Source organism: Heteronotia binoei, chromosome 1, assembly GCF_032191835.1.
Source record: "Heteronotia binoei isolate CCM8104 ecotype False Entrance Well chromosome 1, APGP_CSIRO_Hbin_v1, whole genome shotgun sequence".
In the NCBI taxonomy this organism is placed as follows: domain Eukaryota; kingdom Metazoa; phylum Chordata; class Lepidosauria; order Squamata; family Gekkonidae; genus Heteronotia; species Heteronotia binoei.
The window spans coordinates 88679545-88700589 of NC_083223.1; the positions used below are offsets into that span (position 1 = coordinate 88679545).

At 39.7% G+C, this 21045-nt stretch overlaps 1 protein-coding gene across 1 annotated transcript in view; it reads left to right on the forward strand.

Annotated features, from left to right (window-relative positions):
* Window positions 1–18601, forward strand: part of UFL1 (UFM1 specific ligase 1) — a 41085-nt gene extending 22484 nt beyond the window's left edge. The window contains exons 12-20 of the mRNA XM_060237361.1: window positions 2222–2339; window positions 3094–3098; window positions 3937–4057; window positions 4161–4327; window positions 6458–6588; window positions 7309–7389; window positions 12784–12869; window positions 15901–16081; window positions 18355–18601. Coding sequence (XP_060093344.1) covers window positions 2222–2339; window positions 3094–3098; window positions 3937–4057; window positions 4161–4327; window positions 6458–6588; window positions 7309–7389; window positions 12784–12869; window positions 15901–16081; window positions 18355–18570 — 1106 coding nt within the window. The 3' untranslated portion in view covers window positions 18571–18601. The remainder of the gene's footprint in view (window positions 1–2221; window positions 2340–3093; window positions 3099–3936; window positions 4058–4160; window positions 4328–6457; window positions 6589–7308; window positions 7390–12783; window positions 12870–15900; window positions 16082–18354) is intronic.
* Window positions 18602–21045: the final 2444 nt, after the last annotated feature.

Here is a 21045-nt window from a genome sequence, read left to right on the forward strand (position 1 = left end):
AGCAACTGAATATTCAGTAGCAGTTACCTTACAAAGGCATTATTCATCAGTTACAAAGGAATTATTCATGAAGAATTAATTGATTGAATTGAGACCTAGGTTTCCTGTCTCATTACTGATGCTGATTTTCCCATGCCTGTTACCTCTCTTCATATCACTTCTTATCCAATCACTCCTGCTGTTGTCATTTGCCTGCTAATGTCATTTGACTTCTGAAATCACTCCACTTTCTGATACATAAGACTGATGGACTCACATTCTAGCTGTATCTGAAGAAGTGAGCTGTGACTCATGAAAGTTCATACCCCACTACAAATTGTGTTGGTTTTTAAGGTGCTACTGGTCTCTTACTCTTTTCTATTGCTACAGACTAACATGGCTACCCATCTTCATCCAGTTCCTGCTGGTTATTAGTAGCTTTGTCCGCCATAGAATGACAAGGAAACAGACAGATGAGCAGTGAAATAATTCCCCAGTTACTCTGAGAAAGTTGACAGTGGGAAACATGAGAGCTCCTTTTCACCCCAGAATATGAAAGTTCACCTGTGGAGACTTGTTGCCGTCTTTCATGTCTTCAAAGAGTTGTGTGTGACTGGTCACAGGAGTCAGAAGAGAGTGGAAGCAGACCTAGTGAAAAACCCGTGCACTTCACTTAGCTGTTTCGCATAACCTGGTGCCACCATCTGCAGAGTCCTGCTGATCTCTTGATCATCTTGAATGTGAAAAGTACACTTCAGTAGTTCATATCTGTGTTGAAGTTGAGACAGACTAGGTTAGGTAGGGGGGCACAGAAACATACAAAATTCCAACTGGCTGTCGAAGTCTTCTGAGAAATTATGAAAGAAATAAAGGGTAATATATATTTTTTAAAAAAAATTGAAATAACTGTAGATTTTAAAACTATTTTTTACAATTAAAAAAGATAAGTTTGCACCAATGAACCAGATAAAGGGTTCATCTTATATGCTATATATTAGGATGATAGACCTGTTAACAACTTACAGTGAATGTATGTACAATCTGTGTACAGGGTGCTTTTCAATTTTTTAATTTATATATGTTGAGTATTTCTTATGTTACGTTCAACAGCTGAACATGCAGTTTAAGTCCCACCTTTATCCAGGTACTGCTCATGTGTAAAGTGAACCATAGATGGGCTTTTTCTTACAAGCAAATGTACACTTAAGATGTGCATTCATTGTGTAATAGTTTGAGTCCGGTGGCACCTCTAAGACCAATGAAATTTTATTCAAGATATAAGCTTTCGTGTGCAAGCACACTTCTTCAGATGCCAGTGGACTGCAGCTTTGTTCTGCTGTTTCAGACTACTCGCTTGAATCTATCACTGTCATAACAGTTGATTGAACTGTGAGCACTGCTGAGCTTAGTTCTTGCATGTGCTTGTTTTTTGTTGGTATTTATTGTAAATAAGGAATACAGATTTAATTAAGTATTTTCCTTTAGCAGATGATAAGATTTGCTGTGGTTCTGTTTACATGAAACATTGAGATTAGTCATGGTGCGAGTCAGTCAAGGGTACCAATGTTTATGCTGTGATATTTATCACAGAACTTGCAGCTGATTTTAATGTCATAGTGTACCTTATAGAAGAATAAGTGTTACATAAGGTGAACAAATATTTTTGTTAATGTTTTGCTCGTGCAGTGTTCTATAGAACAAAATATTGTATCACAGTCAGCTCAGACTCTATTGTTGTGATTGGATGATTGAGGATTAATGGGGCCATTTTGAATGAAAAGCACAGGGGATACTTAATTCTATTTATAATGCATACAACAGTTATAGGTAAATGTAAGTGAAGTTCCTGTATTCAGCATCACTGAACTGTGGGTTAATGCCATTGTTTGCTGGCTAAAGGTGTTTATTTTGATCTTTAAGCAGCAGTGTGTGGTCACAGATCCTGTTGTGAAGTCTGCTTTCTTAAATTTTGCCTGTGTTCAAATTAAGTAGTTTCGTATTCATCGCGTTCAAATTCGTTTTACTACTGAATTGGAAATTAGAGTTAAGTATTTAACTGTGTTCTTTGTCCCTTTCCTACATATCAAAGAGTGGCAGTATTTATTCTTTTTCTCTGCATAGTACATCAAGCTTTACTATTACCCTTATTTGAGTTTACAGGGATTTCAGTTGTGTGTTGTGTTTGCCTGAGAGAACATCTCTTCATATGCTCTGCATGCTAACCAAATAATTTTTCTACCAGAGGGCAGCGGAAGTGTGAGAAGTGGTGGTGGTGGAAATGCTAGAGAAATTAAGATTAGGAAAACCAAGAAGAAGGGAAGAAAGGATGTTGACAGTGATGAGGAATCGCAAGCAAGTAAGCACAAGTCTGTAATCTTGTTTTTACTTGAAATGCTTAAGAAATACTAGATCAGCTTCTGCTTTTATGTGTTTTTTTTCCCATTCATTCAACTTAATGAGTTGCCCCATCCCAGCTAGTGCCAGCCTCTGGTTGATGTACAAGAGTGATAAATACAAACATATAAAACCAATAAAATCAGATTAAGATGACAATGTATAGATCCTGATGGTGTCCTATTAAAATTCTTCTAATCCAGATTTCCAGATGTTGCCTCAAGGGAAGACCCCAAAGGGGTGGGGGGCACATGGGGTGCCAGCTCAGCAATAATCACTGTCCTTACTCGAAAGCTTGGTGGAACATCTCTGCTTTACAGTCCCTGTGGAACTGTAAAAGATCTCACAGGGCCCTGGTATCCTCTGGCAGAGAGTTCTACCAGGTCAGGGCCAGGACCAAGAAAGTCCTGGTCCTCGTCAAGGACAGCTGGATCTCTTCAGGGCCAGGGATTACCAGCAAGTTTTGAGAAGTAGAGCGTAGTGCTCCTCCAAGGACATAGCAGAGAAGGCGGTCCCATAGATATGTTGATCCCAGACCACTCAAGGCTTAAAGGTCATAACCAAAACCTTGACTCTGACTTGGTACTCAACCAGAAGCCAATGTAGCTGGCACACACAGGCAGAATATATGTCATCTGTGATATTCCCATCAGGACTCGCACTGCCACATTCTGGATCCGTTGGAGCTTCCAGGTCAGACTCAAGGGTAGGCCAACATAGAACGAGTTACAGTAATCTAATCTGGAAGTGACTGTTGAATGGATTACTATGGCTAGGTGTGAGCAGGACAAATGGGGAGCCATTTGCCAGGCTTGGTGAAGATGAAAAACATCCTCATCATAAAGTATCATAGATATATGATAGTTTATATATGTGTGTGTCTATTACATGCACCTATGTACACGCACACGCGTTCCAAAAGCCCTAAAGAAGTCAGCCTAAAATATTAAACAAATTATAGAAAGAACAACAGCAGCAGGTGACTACTTTCACTGTTCCATCACTGAAAGTAGTCACCAGCAGCAGGTGACTACTTTCTTTTGTTTGGTGTTACTTCATTAACTGTTACTAGCCCTTCCCTCTGTTGATATGTGTTTGTGTTTATATTTTAATGTTTTCTGCGTTGGGGACCCTGAACTGGGTGGAAAGGTGGCATAGGTACGTTTTACTAAATAACAATAAATAAATAAACAACAAATGTTAACTTCATCTTAAATTGTATTTGTGAATAATGTATTCTTTGTTAAGTATTTGTCTGGACACACTATGAATAGGGTAAAATAATTCCATAATGTGGTTTCCCCAAAGTCCCCAAAACTGACTTTACTCCCAAATTGTTCTCACCTGATTATCAAATTAGGTAGAGGCTGAAGGGGCAGGAAGAGCTGTGACATTTTGTAGTTAATTTACAGAAAACAAAATAGTGGCTTGGAATACTTTATGTATCAGTGGTCAGTACATTCTATATCTCTGTAATATGCAAGAGCCCAGCAATTAAGAGGAACATGTTTTGCATTGGCTTTAAGAAGTATAGTGTTATATTGTTCAGTGTTATCATTCCAGATCGGAGCAAACACATGGAGACCCTTTTTATGTCACATGAAGAGATTGAGGATGTTTTAAGAAAACACATAAGGGACTGCCCTGAAGATCTGATACTAGAACTTGCTGACCATCTAGTAAGGTAATTGAATTCATTTATTTATCTTGGGTCAGTCTTCACAGATTTGGAGAAATGCTGACTTCTTCTTGTTTAACATACCTTCTTTTATTCTCCTTATCTTCAGGCCTTTAACAAAAAGCTATCAGGAAGTACTGCGTTCAGTGTTTATGTCCTCAGTTTCTAATTCATCTGGGGCAAACAGGAAAAAGACCATCAAGGACTTGCAGGAAGATGTTTCCAGTTTGTACAGTAATGTCCGGTTATTTGAAAAGGGAGCAAAGCATTTTACAGGTACAGTAAATTTATAGTTTTAGTAACTTACTATTGATTAGAAGTCTGAACATCTGGGAAAAATAGAAAGTGCAATTTAGATAATTTGGACTAAGATATGAAGAGTGCAGGCACTGTTCCATCACTGAAAGTATGCCATGCTTTCTTTGCATATAAACTGGAATAAGTAGAAGAAGAAGAAGAAGATATTGGATTTCTATCCCGCCCTCCACTCTGAAGAGTCTCAGAGCGGCTCACAATCCCCTTTACCTTCCTCCCCCACAACAGACACCCTGTGAGGTGGATGGGGCTGGAGAGGGCTCTCACAGCAGCTGCCCTTTCAAGGACAACCTCTGCCAGAGCTATGGCGGACCCAAGGCCATTCCAGCAGGTGCAAGTGGAGGAGTGGAGAATCAAACCCGGTTCTCCCAGATAAGAGTCCGACACTTAACCATTACACCAAACTGGCTTTGGTAACTAAGTAGTATTCTTAGTTACCAAAGTAGAGCCACCAAATTTGCAGCATAAAACCTCTCCAAGTTTCAAAAAGATAGGACCAGGGGGTCCAACTATATGGGCCCCAAAAGGAGGTGCCCCCATTTTCCATTGTTTCCAGTAGAAGTTGTGAGTTGAAGCAGAAATCCTTTGAGCTGGCTGTTAAAATCTTGTGCACTAGCACCCGCTAACACAGCTTAGAGGGAACTATGATTGAGAGTCCTGCTTTAATTCTTCAGAAATAGCCTTGCTGGTTTATTATATGCTAATATAGGAAAGGTCCCCTGTGCAAGCACCAGTTGTTTCCAACTCTGGGATGACATTGCTTTCACAACGTTTTCATGGCAGACATTTTTACGGGGTGGCTTGCCATTGCCTTCCCCAGTCATCTACGCTTTCCCCCCAGCAAGCTGGGTACTCATTTTACCGACCTCAGAAGGATGAAAAACTGAGTCAACCTCGAGCCGGCTACCTGAAAACCCAGCTTCCACCAGGGATCGAACTCAGGTCGTGAGCAGAGCTTAGGACTGCAGTACTGCAACTTTAACACTCTGCACCATGGGGCTCTTATGCTAATATAACACCTTGGCAAATAGAAGGGGAAGACATGGAAGTAGTGACAGACTTCACATTTCTGGATCCAAGATCACTGCAGGTGGTGACTGTAGCCATGATATTAAAAGATGCTTGTTCCTTGGGAGGACAGCTATGGCGATCCTGGGCAGTATAATAAAAAGTAGAGACATCACCCTGCCAACAAAAGTCTGTATAGTCAAAGCGATGGTATTCCCAGTAGTAATGTATGGCTGTGAGAGCTGGACCATAAGGAAGGCAGAGCTCTGAAGAATAGATGCTTTTGAGATGTGGTGCTGGAGAAGAATCTTGAGAGTCCCTTGGACTGCAAGAAGATCAAATCAGTCAGTCCTAAGGAAAATCAATCCAGACTGTTCCCTGGAAGGTCAGTTGCTGAAGCTGAAGCTCAAATACTTTGGCCACCAAATGAGAAGGGAGCACTCATTGGAGAAGATCCTGATGCTGGGAAAGACAAAAGGCAAAAGAAGAAGGGGACGGCAAAAGATGAGATGGCTGGAGAGCGTTACTGATGTAACAAACACAAATTTGAGCAGACTTTGGAGGATGGTGGAAGACAGGAGGGCCTGGCATGACTTTGTCCATGGGGTCGCAAAGAGTCAGACTTGACTGTGCGACTGAACAACAACAATATTTTTCTTAACATAACTTGGCTTCTTTTTCCAATCATTCATCTCTTTTATTACCCACTCTTTTCCTTGAGCTTTTCATTTCCATAGCTGTGTTTTTGTAATCTTCCTATCTACTTCTTTCACTGCATGAATGTTTTTGAGTTAATGACTGAGTCCTATAATTTGTGCCCCACAAATGAAAACCAGTTTTTTTTCCCTCTTTGTTTGAAAAAGATACCAGTTTGAATAAAAATCTTGTGTAGTCTTTATAGGTTGTTCATACTTTTTTGAAGTTAAACTTTAATTTATTTTTAAAAAACCCAGCTGAAATAAAAGTTTCTGTATCATGGCGCATAGATAATGTGATGGTAATTAATGTGGAGAATTATAATGAACTGATACCAAAGTAAATTTGCAAATGTTGTAATGTTCTGTTTCCATTTATCTTCTGCAGATGAGACGCAAACTAACATTGCCAAACACATGCTGAAGACTGTTTGTACAGACATTGCCAATATGATTTTCAACTTCCTAGCTGCTGATGTAATGATGGCGGCAGAAGACTACACTGGCATTACCAGTGAGGTATAGTAATACCATTTTCTGTCCTCTAATGTTTCTAAATTCCCAGTTTGTGGATTAGCGTCATGGTTTCTTAACACACTGACTCATAATCTTTCAGTTCCAGACTGTTGGCCCCAAGCCTTGTAAGGCATGTGTGCTTTTTCCAGCCATCTGCATATAGCCACAGGCTTCATGGAGCTGTTCCAAGCTCCTTCAGTCAGTGTTCAGTTTAACATTTTTAAAGGTAGTGTCTAGCATTTTTATTAGTGTATACAAAAGAAGACATGTAGGCACTATTTTACCCAACTGCTGAGTAAAATGTAAACAGGCACTTTCCCTCCAGTGTCCTGACTTATTCTGCGTGGACTTAACTCATACATCTATCTGTCATTAAGTCCCCTGACTTTCTGTGGTCTTTCATTCACCTGCTGTGTCCAGTGGCTGAATTGAATTTCTCTCAATGTGTTGAGGCTTACATGGTTCCAAATATATAATGTTAGGAGACTGGGGAGGTTGCAGCTATGGAATGAGGATACAAAGATTTTAGAAAAAGGTTCAGAGAGAAGGCTTTCTCCTTTAAGACCTGCAGAGGACCAAGGTATAGCTTTGAATGCCATGATCTCTTATAGAGATTCCATAATCTCATTAACTGTTATTCATTTGGCGCTCTAAAATTATTTACTTATATGAAATTCAAATATTATTTTCAGTGTTTTACATCCTTCTTCCAACTCTTAATAGATGAGAAAGAAGATTTTAAGTACACTGCATGAAGAGATGAGAGGCCCTCTAACAAAGCTCCACATTTCTTTGAATGGCAAGGTAAATTCCAGGCATAAATTAGCAGAATTGTAGTATCTTCATTGTTAGTTTATTGTAGGATTTTGTATTCTTAATTTACTTTGGTAATAGTTTCAGAATGGGGTAGCCTAATTAGCTAAACAACTTTGAAGTAATTGTCTGTGCACGCATGAAGAGACATTTCATGAGCACTTTACTCATAACTGCAGAAAACCAGGGTATATGTGTCTGTTTTTATAGACAGAAACAATATTTTTTCATATCAGTCACTTCATATTATGACTTTATTAGGTGAATTCTTGGTAAAAACCCTCAGAGTGATTTTAAAACAGCTGCAATTCAGCTATTAGGAATGGAATTCATAAAAAGAATAGATTAAATAGAACTTACAGACATTCCTATCATTATGCTGTCTTTCACCATAAGGAGTAGCAGTGAACACACAAGTACTCTCTTACTACATTGTACCAGTTTGACTTCAGACTGGTCTATACAGGCAGCAGAGTAAAGTGGTAATAGGGTGGCAGACTTATGAAATGGTAGAATGGGCTGCACCACCTCAGACTGCAGGTGAGGGATGACATTTATCAAAGACTCACTATCATAGTAATTCTCTAAATGTAGAGAATACAGATTCTGCTAGAATTTCCCCACACACATACACTGCTAAATTTTTATTTGTGTTTTATATGGATGAGCATTAAAAATGTAGTCTGAAGGGATACAGCTCATTTTACCACCTCATTATGCTACATGTTTAAAGGCATTACTTTATTGCAGCAATGGGCCACATTCTCTATAGTGGGTAATGGATGGGAAGAAAAAGAAATATGTTAAAAGAAGATTTGAAGTTTTAGGTCTTGTGGTCAGCAAACTGCAGCTCCTTTTCTTCAGATGTCAATGTGGACACTTTGTTGGCTGCTACCTTTTACTGTGGAAAGAGAGAGAAAGCAGCTGCTGCAGTTAAACTAAAAATATTTGGGAAAACATTATCAAACAATAAAGCATACCTAAAGTGTCTGGGGAATTATAGATGTTTGTATGCAAATACTAGAAGCATCCGGGATAAAATGGGGGAGGTGGAATGCTTAATGTCAGAGGAGAACATAAACATTATTGTGGGCATTTCAGAAACTTGATGGGATGAGGATAATCAGTGGGATACAGTGATTCCTGGATATAAATTATATCAGAAGAGTAGGGAGGGAAGGGTTGGAGGTGGAGTGACTCTGTATGTCAGAGAGGGTATACAGTCCAGTAAAATTGAGAATATAAGAGAAAAAGATTTGCTTACAAAAATACTATTGAGTGGAAATAGTGAACCAAAACAGAAGCTTAATTCTGGGAGTTTGTTGTTGCCCACCAGATCAGCAAAATAATTAAGAAAAGCAGCTAGATGAAATAACTGTGTCATAATAGGTGATTTTAATTACCCACACATTGATTGGGTCAATATGTGTTCAAGTAGGGGAAACAGATTGGGTTTCTAGATATTCTCAGTTACTGTGACATGAAGCAGATGGTCACAGAATCTACCCAGGGTGGAGGCAATCTTGGACTTGGTACTAAGTAATGCTCAAGACCTTGTAAGCGATATAAATGTGATAACACCAGTTGGAAACAGTGACCATAATGTTATTATGGTCCTTAAAGCCCTGTATGGCCAGGGACCTATATACCTATGGGGCAGCCTTTCCCCACATATTCCCTGGAGAATACTATGGTCATGGTTTTGACATCTTTCAGTCCCTGGCCCTAGAGAGGCCAGGTTGGCTACAACCAGAGCAAGGACCTTCTTGGTCACAGCTCCGCTCTGGTGGAATGAGCTCCCTGAGGACATTAGGGCCCTGAGGGATTTTCTACAGTTCTGCATGACCTGTGAGATGGAGCTCTTCCACTAAGCCTTTGATTGTTAAATCAGAGATCACCACCTGCACTGTACTGGATGAGTCACTGTGGAGCTGGGACCTTCTATTATATCTGGAGGACTTAATAAAGACATGAAGAAGACTGGATGTAGCATCTTATGATGTTTTAAATGTAATAGATATGTTAATGGTTTTATTGTTTTAATTTATGCTAGTTGATCTTTAAGCCACCCTGAGCCTGCTCTGGTGGGGAGGGTGGGATGTAAGGTAAAGGAAATAGATAAATAAATACAATTAAGTGTCACATTTATATAAATAGAGAGTTGCCCAAGAAGATCAGCACAATAACTTTAGAAAGGATAGCTGTTATAAATTGCCCAGAGCATGACACTATCCAGGATGGGGCAATTCATTAAGTTGAATAAATAATAATAGCACTAATTATCTCAAATGAAGGAGGGGAATTGTGAAGAAGAAACTGAAAAGAAAGGTAAGGAGGGTCAAATCTCTTTGAGAATCTTGGATACTATTTAAAACTACAATACTGGAAGCTCAGATAACACATATACCAAAGGTTAGGAAAAGTACAAATAAGTATTTTAAAAGCCTAACAAATAATGTTTTAAAAAAGAAGAATTGCAGATTTATACCCCGCCCTTCTCTCTGAATCAGAGACTCAGAGAGGCTTACAATCTCCTTTATCTTCTGCCCCCACAACAGACACCTTGTGAGGTGGGTGGGGCTGAGAGGGCTCTGACAGCAGCTGCCCTTTCAAGGACAACTCCTGTGAGAGCTACGGCTGACCCAAGGCCATTCCAGCAGCTGCAACTGGAGGAGTGGGGAATCAAAGTACATTAAAAGCAGAAAACCAAGCAAAGAAGCAGTGGGGCCCTTGGATGACCAAGAGGTAAAAGAATTACTAAAAGATGATAGAGAAATAGCAGAGAACCTGAATGCATTTTTTACTTCTGTCTTTGCTGTGGAAGATGGGAGGCGCTTGCCCACTCCAGAATCACCGATTTCAGGAGGGATGTCAAAAGACCTGGGTTGGATTGACGTGATGAGAGAGAAGGTCCTATGACTGATGGACAAATTAAAAACTAACAAATCACCAGGCCCAGATGTCATACATCTAAGAATTCTAAAAGAACTCAAATGTGAACTTGTGGGTCTCCTGACAAAATATGCAGTCTATTGCTAAAAAATCTTCCTCCATTCCTGAGGATTGGAAGGTAGCTAATGTAGGAAAGGAAAGGTCCCCTGTGCAAGCACCAGTCGTTTCCACAGCAGACTTTTTACGGGGTGGTTTGCCATTGCCTTCCCCAATCATCTACACTTTCCCCCCAGCAAGCTGGGTACTCATTTCACCAACCTCGGAAGGATGGAAGGCTGAGTCAACCTCGAGCTGGCTACCTGAAAACCCAGCTTCCACCGGAGATTGAACTGAGGTCATGAGCAGAGCGTAGGACTGCAGTACTGCAGCTTTAGCATTCTGCAGCATGGGGCTCTTAACAGCTAATGTAACCCCAGTCTTTAAAAAAGTTTCCAGGGGAGATTTCAGGAAATGACAGGCTGGTTAATCTAATTGATAATGGGTAAATTGGTGGATCTGTTATTAAAGATACAGTTAGTAGGCACAAAAGCTACTGAGGAAGAATCAGCATGGATTCTGTAAGAGAAGATCTTGTCTCACTAACCTTTTAGAGTTCTTTGAAGGGATGAACAAACGTGGACAAGGGCGACCCTGTAGGTCTTGTTTAGCTTGACTTCCAGAAAGCTTTGAATAAAGTTCCTCTTCAGAGACTCCTAAGTAAACTCAGCAGTCGTGAGATAAGAGGACAAGTCCTCTTGTGGATTAAAAACTAGTTAATTAACAGAAAACAAAGAATGAGTATGTATGGACAGTTTTCACTGTGGAAGGTGGTAAGCAGTGGCATCCCACAGGGCTCAGTACTAGGTCTGGTGCTTTTTAACTTGCTCGTTAATTATTTGGAGTTGAGAGTAAGCAGTGAAGTGGCTAAGGATGTGGATGACAGGGCAGTAAGAACCAGGGAGGACTGTGAGGTGCTCCAGAGGGATGTTTCAAGGCTGGGCAAAGGGGTATCAATGGGCAAATGAGATTGAATATGGGTAAGTGCAAAGTAAATGCATATTGGAGCCAGAAAAACTATAAATATGCATTGATGGGGTCTAAACTGGCAGTAACTATCATGAGAGAGATCTTGGAATCATGGTAGATAATTCACTGAAGATGTCGACTCAGTGTGCGACTGCAATAAAAAAGGCCAATGCTATGCTGAAGATTATTAGGAAGGGGATTGAAAGGAGATCAACCAGTATCATAATGCTCCTGTATAAATCTCATTTGGAGTGCTGCATACAATTCTGGTCACTGTACGTTAATAAAGATATAGCATTGGAAAAGGTGCAGAAAAGGAGAACTAAAATGATTAAGGGGATGGAAGGAACACTATCTTTTTAAGAAGAAAGGTTTAAAGAGATTAGGGCTTTTATCTTGGAGAAACAACAATTGTGGGGTGACATGATAGAGGTTTACAAAATTATGCATGGGACTTCTCTCTGTTTCTCACAATACAAGAACTGATGGGCACTCTGAAATTAATGAGCAGTAAGCTTAGAAAAGATAACAGGAATTACTTCTCCACCAAAAGAGCAACTAACATGTGGAATTCACTGCTGCAGGAAGTGGGGCAGCTACAAGCATAGAGAGCTTCAAGAGGGGACTGGATTAACATGGAGCAGAGATGCATCAGTGGCTGTTAGCCACAAGGTATAGATGAAACACCATGTCTGGAGCAGTGATGCTTTGTATTCTTGGTGATTGAGGGTAAGGCTGGGAGGGCTTCTAGAGTCTGGCCCCCCTGGTGGACCACCTGATGGCACCTCATTTTTGGCTAGTATGTGACACAGTGTTGGACTAGATGGGCCATTGGTGTGATTCAACATGGTGTTTCTCATGTTCTTACATTTTTCACTGGAAACTATAAATTTGTGTTAGAAGTGTATTTATTTGGCCATAGGAAACATAATGCATCTCAGTGTAGCCTATTGTACAGCGTTTTGAAGTCTTGTAGAGTAATGCTCTATAAAGTAATAGCAATGAAGAATGTGAGCTCTCCTCAGCCCTTCTTAGTGCTGCATTTCCATCCAGTTAGTATGTTGCAAATGCGTAATGACCCCACGACCTTAATGAGAAAGGAATTCATTCTATGGGGGTCTTAGACTAGCAAATGAATACTTGATTGGTGGAAGTATGAACAGCAAGTCTTTTACCTTACTATATTTCATCTGTTTTATATATTGTGCTAAATGTTAACAAGTTAATATTTTTTCTTCAAATATTTTTGAATGTAGTTATATCTCGCTACTTGAATTCATTTACTTGTTTTGGATTCCTTCCTCCATGGGCTTTACTTCTGCATGAACAAAAATGTTTCAAGTGCTGGGGAAATTTCCAGAATTTGAATTGGCACGAGTGAAAAGGACATAAAAGCCAAATATTTGCTTCTTTGTTTTTTTTTTTAAGAGCTTGGAAGAATTTATTTCTGCTTTTGATGCTGCTACCGAAGCTTGTGATATTATGGTGAAAAGAGGGGATAAGAAGAAAGAAAGGTACTTCTCTTGCAATTCAATTTTTGCTTTGGGGAGTCCACAATAGGAGCAAATTCTCTGCTTTTATATTGGAAGGGTGTCCTGATTCTGCAGCAATATAATAATCAGTGGTGGCTGCCCATAAGTGTGAGTTCTACATATCTTGCCCTCGCTTTTGTTGATGAACCATTCTCACCACAGTTTCCCTCAGTGCCACCCATCCCAAGAACTCTTTTTACTATCAACTATTACCATAATGATTTTCTGAGTTTCCCAGGAGGATTTGGCTGGTGGTAGCTATGGATGGATGGCAATAGGTGAACTCATTGAAGACTGTGAACTGAGTATAGCAGTGGATTTGAGCACCAAAATACTAAGCCACTTGTTTCCTGCTGCAGCACAGCTTCCATGTGCATGGCACTGTAACAAGATCCCCGTTCAAACAGTGACCTGTGGCCATTAAAATAAAAATACATGATCAGGATTTTGATTAAGCTTTCTCACATAACTTTTCCCCTTTTTAGTTTTCCTCTTTGTGTGTGTGTGTAATACTACACTATAAATATCAGTGCTTCTACTTGTATTGATGCATTCTAGAATTATGAAATGCACAGTGGAATCCTGGTTGAGAGATTTGGTTGCCATGGAGCACATCAGAATGTCCAAAATGGAAAGTGTCCCACTTCCAGAAGAGCTGCATTAAAGGCTCAGTGTATATCTTCATGTCAATCACTTATAGAGTGGCATGGAGTCAACTGTTCTGTTGGGTATCTGTCTGTAACTATTATTAGTTGCCTTTTGCTGTTTCACTGCAGTAACTGCCAAAACATTCAGACCATCATACATAAGAAAGGAGATTGCCACAATGTTTTATATGTCCTTAAGGCATATAAGGCATACTATGTTTATGCAGGCCTGTGCCACATCATTCCATTCTTTTTATGTCTCCTTTTCTTTCCTTTTTTTCCCTTAGTAGCCTGTAAGCCTGCATGCAAGTAGGGCCTATTGTTGTGTCCTTAATTTTTGTAAGTGCTTTGATCTTTGAGGCATTATACGCAAGAATTATACTGATTGCTGCTGTAATTAACACTAATAATAATAATTACTGCAGCTATAATTATTGGCAAACTAGTGATATTATGTTCATGGAAGATCAGCCTTGGCAGTTAGTCATAAGTTGAATACAAAGCAGAAGTGTGTTCTGAGTCCTAAACAACAATCACAGCCATCTTCTCTCCCCTTAAGATCTAGTTCCACCCAGATTTCAATTAATTTCATACCCAAGCATCTTATTAATTGCTTTTCTGCCTTCTCAAAAGGAAAGTCCCAGTTTTCCTCACCCTGTGGAGCATCCCAACCTCTGCCCCCCACCCGCTTCCAGCATTAAGAGGCAGGGCCCAAGTAGAGAAGGTATGAAGAACAAACTGCTGCAGTCACTCCTTCCTCTTCCATCTCAACATAGTTCATGGCCTCTGAGTGCTGTTCAATTATGCCTCCATAAGTGCTGGCAGGAGAGAACCTGCAGTCTCTTTTAATGTTGTAGAGAATTTGAATTTGAGGTCTCAGCTGCCATCTTGAGGACAAAAAAACCCTGCAGTGAACATCAACAGGTTTGGGGCATTGCTTTAAAGAAAGTGATTTTGGGCATGCTTGTTAAAGTAGTTACTATTGATAAAAGAACAGCCGTAGCTGTGAGAGGGGGAAGGTAAATAAGTAGACAGTTGAGATATCTTTTAATAGCAACTGTTTTTTCAGAAAAGCGGTTTTCCACTTTTCTTATTAACTTGTTCTTCTTTGTTAGTATGCAGCCATGATCTGTACCTTGATCAGACATATACAGTCTTAAGGGATGTTGTTTACATAGATATCAAACCACTTAGCAGGACCTTGATCTTAAGCTTGGCATTCCCTAGTCTTGTGGACTGCACTGTCAACAAGGTGCAAGTATCTATCTCGTGAGTGTGTTAAATCCTTCAGTACTGATGGGTAAACGTTGCTGCTTATGGGTACTGTATTAGAGGCTGAGAGAATTGGGTGGCTTGTTTAAACAAAAATTGCAAAAAGCGTACTTCACAAATTATGATCAGATATTGCAGGTGGGATTAGCACATATTTGTCCTCTGGCTTTACTACTATTTATGACAGCTTCTGCTGTGATTGATCAGTTGGGCAGTGCTTGAATAGTAAGGATTAGTGCAGGGTAAGTAACTGGAGAGTTAAAGATCCATATCTAACTAATTGGGAGACTGCAGCAGCTTCTCTAATGCATCATGGTCATAAATGCTCCTTTCAGAGTATTCCTCAGAATCAGCAGGACATCCTGAATTGCACTGCTGGCCTTTTTAAACAGATGTTCCAAATCAATAGAGCTCCTTACCATCATTAGACTGGTGGCATAAGGCGTGGCCAACGGTAGCTCTCCAGATGTTTTTTTGCCTACAACTCCCATCAGCCCCAGCCAGCATGGCCAATGGCTGGGGCTGATGGGAGTTGTAGGCAAAAAACATCTGGAGAGCTACCATTGGCCATCCCTGGCATAGACTAACAGAATTCATTGCAGTATAAGGTTCTTTGAGTCAGAGCTCATTCTCCCAGTGAAGACACCACCAGAGTCCTGTTTAATTTTGCTGTAAGAGACTAACTCAGCTACCACCTAGCTTTATAACATCATTGCAGCTCAAAAGTATTTAGAATAATATATTTAGAATAATGCATTTGGTAGCAGTCGTGACTTTTGGCAATTTAGCATCAGTAAATTATTCTTTATGCTTTTTAAACAGCAAAGTAATGCAAGAGTAAGTCGCTATCACTAACCCAAGAGTAAGTGGCTGTTATCACTGCAGTACAAATGGGGAAATGTGAGATTTTCGTGTTGAATGCTGCCCAGAAGAAAGCATACCACAGAGCTGCATTTTCAACAGTGGTGCCTCAGGTTCAATTCCAGTGTGTCCACTAGGCCACATTGTCTCATATATGTATTTGTCATTATTCCAAATCTGCAAGTAATTAAATTGGTGAAATCCTGTTTTAAGCATATGTCCTGTTTCTCTAGGCAAATCCTGTTCCAACACAGACAAGCTCTCATTGAACAGCTGAAAGTGACAGAAGATCCAGCCCTTGTTCTCCATCTGACATCAGTCTTGCTGTTCCAGTTCTCTACTCACTGCATGCTTCATGCACCAGGAAGATGTGTACCACAGATAATTACTTTCTTAAGTACAAAGATCCCAGAGGTATTTATAGAGAAGACCAATGGAGGGTTTTTTTATACTGGAATTTCTACTCTGTAATTTATCTTCAATCTTCGTTCACGAAGCCAAGCCAAGAGAGAGAGAGAGAGACAAAAGATAAGGAAGTACCCGCTTCGACTTTTCAAATAATTATATCTTGGCATTTGCTTCTTTGGTTTAATAGCCCCCTCCCACACACACCCATATGATGGAATTGGTTGGGTAATGGCTATAAACTCATTTTGGGAGATAACTTTGGAGGATGGTCCACTGAATTTGGAATTTTGTAATGTTAACTATTAAAATGTGTTCTGTGTGGTGTGGGCTGTTTTATTGCTTGCAGTAAAATGCACCATTTCAAAGGACATAGTATTTCTGCATGCCATTTAAACAGTTCTCATCGTCAACAAAATTTTAGTCCCTACTAGACAGAATCAGAAAATTAATGACCACCTTAGCTTTACAACACAGCTTTTGTTCTCTCTTATGTCACTTAGATTCTGTTTTTCCCAAAAATTGTGAGTCTCCAGATGTGTCAGATTCAGCTAGATTTCCAGCATAGAAAGTGATTTGACTATGCCAGTGGAAACCTGGAGATTGTACTTCTGTAAAGAAGAAGATGATATTGGATTTATATCCCGTCCTATATTCTGAGTCTCAGAGTGGTCACAATCTCCCTTACTTCCGCCCCCCCCCCCCCACAACAGACATCCTGTGAGGTAGGTAGGACTGAGAGAGCTTTTTACAGCAGCTGCCCTTTCAAGGACAACTTCTGTGAATGCTATGGCTGACCCAAGGCCATTCCAGCAGGTGCAAGTGGAGGAGTGGGAAATCAAATCCGGTTCTCCCAGATAACAGTCCACGCATTTAACCACTACACCAAACTGGCTATTGTAAGAGATAAGCAATCTTACAATAAAATTCTCAGGTGTTAAAAGATGTACCAAACAGTGTTCCTTCTAAACTGAGTTAGTGTGAGCTAGTTCACAGTTTTTAGCATCCAGCTCACACAGTTTTGTCTTAGCTCAGGGAACATGGCCCCAGAGCAAACTGATTTTGGCAGTTGCTCATAATTTTAATGCCAGTAGCTCGTGAAGCAGAATTTTTGCTCACGAGACTCCACAGCTTATAGGGAGTATTGGCACCAAAGTATTCTTTGTTGAATATTTTGAATCTTTGAAATCACCTTTCAGTAACATTGTTTTGCAGATATGCTCAATGGTTGACAGTATCTTTCTCAGACATAGCTATTGAAAACAGGACAAATTAACTAGTTTAATCATATGACTGCAGACTGTCTTAAAAGATGAGTTTTTCATTTTCCAAACATGTATATTTTCTCTTTTTATGTCACCTCTGGATGTCTCCCTCTTTCCTAGTGGATTCCACCAAACTGAAACCAGTATCTCATGTAACCCTAGGACCAGCATTATTATATGCACATTTGTTTATTTTTAACATGTATTCTACTTTTTCAACCAAACAGGTCTAAAATTATTGTCAAATATAGTGAGTCCACTAAACTATGTTAAACTTGCTATCTTCCAGATGAAGGATTAAAAATCATGGGACAGTATAGGAGGAAATAGATGTTATTCAATTTATTTGTTGGCAAATTTTTCTTAGCAAGAAATCAGGTTTGTGGAATTCTGCAAGCCATCACACTCTGAACAAGTCTGCTTGTTACAGGAGAATGCAACTCTGTTTTCTTTTACTACACTTCAAATTACTTCATGATCTACAGTGATGTGCAAGTAGAAAACAGAGGCAGTTGGGTGTCTCTCAGTGCCTTCCTAAACAGGTCTACTCAGTATCTTAGTCAGGTATTTTCAGTGGAGCTTACTCCCAGGAAAGTGTTCTGAGAATTCCCCTGTAAATGATTGAATTTTTTTCTGAAGGCATGATTGGCCTCTTCAAAACCACACACATCCAAATCCTTATTTGCTTTTCACAAATGGTTGATATTCTTTCTCTGCCTCACACTCTGTCAGTACTTAAAAATCATCTCCCTTCTGTTGGAATAATGTGTGTGCTCCCTATTTGGTCTTGTATTTGTTAACTAAATTGAGCAGATATTTAGTGAAGATTGCCTTGCTTTGTGATTTACATATCAGTATTGTGAACTACATTGATGGTTATTTTTTGTGTAGCATTTCTCTAGCGCAGTTGCCTTCCGGTAAAACCTGCAGAAATAATAATATAATAAAAACATGCTTACATGTTATCTGAGCTGCTGCCTTACTAACCCCTTCTTTTAATTATTTATTTTTTACCAGGATCAGCATTCTTCTCTTGTCAGATATCAGGGATTAGTAGTGAAACAACTGATAAGCCAAAATAAGAAGATAGGGCAAGGAGATGACGATTCCCTGGATAATAACCTGGAACTGGAAGAGAGCACGGAAGCAATCCGAAAAGAACTGCAAGAACTCACTGCCTCAGTCAAAGATCTTGTTCTCCGGCCCAGAAAATCATCTGTAACTGAGGAATGATAGTCTTAATAAAATGTGTTCAGGCTTTTCAGCGTCAGAGTATTTTTAATGAGGAAAATTAAGATGTTCGCTTTGTTTATGATGCTTGAAGTAGCCTTGACTTTTAGAAAATGTTTGCAATAACATTACGCAGCTGGAGGTGGAAAGTTAGGAGTGTGTTTTAGCTGGAGTACCCCTTAATACAGCACAAGTAAATACATGGCATAATAACACCAACATTCGGCTCTTTATTTAAAAAAAAAATAGGAAGACTGAACAAATATTTATGTTTATCTTTCCTTTAGTTAAGCATTCTCAGGTATTTAGATGAAGTTTACAGCATTAATTTGAAAGGATAGATGAGGTAATGTAAAAGCCTTCTGTTGAATTGTCTTAGCTTGTATATTGCTGTTTAAGATTTCATGTTTTACAGAACTGTTATGTCTGGAGAACTATTTGAAACATGAATGACCGGACTTTTCTAGCCCCAAGTGATTTGCTCCAATACATTTCATTATCTTTGTTTAATTTAAGAATACTTACATATCTGCAGAGCTGCAAGATGCATTTGCTTTGAATAATTTTTTTAAAATCTTCACTGTCAATATATGGGATACTCATACACTTCATCTCCCTGTACCTAAATGATAGACTTCTTGGTCAAGAATTTTTAGTTGTTTGTATGAAGGTTTAATCATAATCAGAAAGATGAGCTTATACCAAAAGCAAATTTCATATTACTGAGAGAGAAAAATGACCAAAACCATCTTTTTGCAAAGATTTCATGTATCATGTTGAATTTTTTAGAAAGTTAGCTTGGAAATAAAGTATTTTTGTTACTTTCATATATAACATATGCCTATAACCTTAGTGAGGAAAAAAGATGATTAATTAACAGTCTGAGATAATTAAGAGATTCCTTAAAGCAGGGGTGTCAAATGTGGCCCAGGGGCCAAATCAGGCTGGCTCCTATCAGGTCCCCAAGCAACGGGCTGTCGACTTTCCTTCTCCCTCTCTTGCTTTCTGCTGCATTACAGCTTGCCTTGCCAGGCTTGCTAAATTGCATAGGAACTACAGAGTGAAGCCCCTGCTTTCTCCATTGGCTGAGGCTCCTCCCTTAGAATCATAGAATTGGAAGGGACCTCCAGGGTCATCTAGTCCAACCCACCCACCTCCGAACAATGCAGGAAACTCACAAATACCTCCCCCTAAATTCACAGTATCTTCATTGCTGTCAAATGGCCATCTAGCCTCTGTTTAGAAACCTCCAAGGAAGCCTGTTCCGCTGAGGAATCACTCTAACAGTCAGGAAGTTCTTCCTAATGTTGAGCCGGAAACTTTTGATTTAATTTCAACCCATTGGTTCTGGTCCTACCTTCTGGGGCCATAGAAAACAATTCCACACCATCCTCTATATGACAGCCCTTCAGGTACTTGAAGATAGTGATCATATCACCTCTCAACCGCCTCCTTTCCAAGTTAAACATCCCCAGCTCCTTCAACCTTTCTTCATAGGATTTGGTCTCCAGATCCCTCACCATCTTCGTCACCCTCTTCTGGACCCGTTCCAGCTTGTCTATATCCTTCTTAAAATGTGGTGCCCAAAACTGCACGCAATACTCCAGGTGAGGTCTTACCTAAGGAGAGTAAAGCGACACCATCACTTCACGTGATCTGGACACTATACTTGTGTTGATACAGCCTAAAATTGCATTTGCCTTTTTTAGCCATCGCATCACACTGTTGACTCATGTTCAGCGTATGATCCACTAAGACCCCTAGATCCTTTTCGCACATACTACTGCTAAGACAAGTCTCCCCCATCCTATAACCATACATTGGATTTTTCCTACCTAAATGCAGAACTTTACATTTATCCCTGTTAAAATTCATTTTATTGGTTTTAGCCCAGTTTTTCAGCCTGTCAAGGTCATCCTGTATCCTGTTTCTGTCTTCTACTGTATTTGCAACACCTCCCAGTTTAGTATCATCGGCAAATTTAATAAGCATTCCCTCTATTCCTTCATCCAAATAATTGATAAAGATGTTGATCAAAACAGGTCCCAGGACAGATCCTTGAGGCACTCCACTTGTCCCTCCTCTCCAAGAGGATTAGGAACCATTCACAAGCACTCTCTGGGTGCAATCTGTCAGCCTGTTACAGATCCACCTAACGGTAACAGGATCCAAACCACATTTTACCAACTTGTCAACAAGGATAGTATGTGGAACCTTATCAAAAGCCTTACTGAAATCAAGATAAATGATGTCTACAGCATTCCCCTGATCCAGCAAGGTAGTCACTTTTTTCAAAACAAGATCAGGTTAGTCTGACATGACTTGTTTTTGAGAAATCCATGCTGGCTCTTAGTAATCACAGCCATTCTTTCTAAATGTTCCAGGACTGACTGATGACTTGTTCTAAAACTTTTCCAGGTATAGAGATCAAGCTGACGGGTCGGTAGTTACCGGATCCTCCTTTTTCCTCTTCTTGAA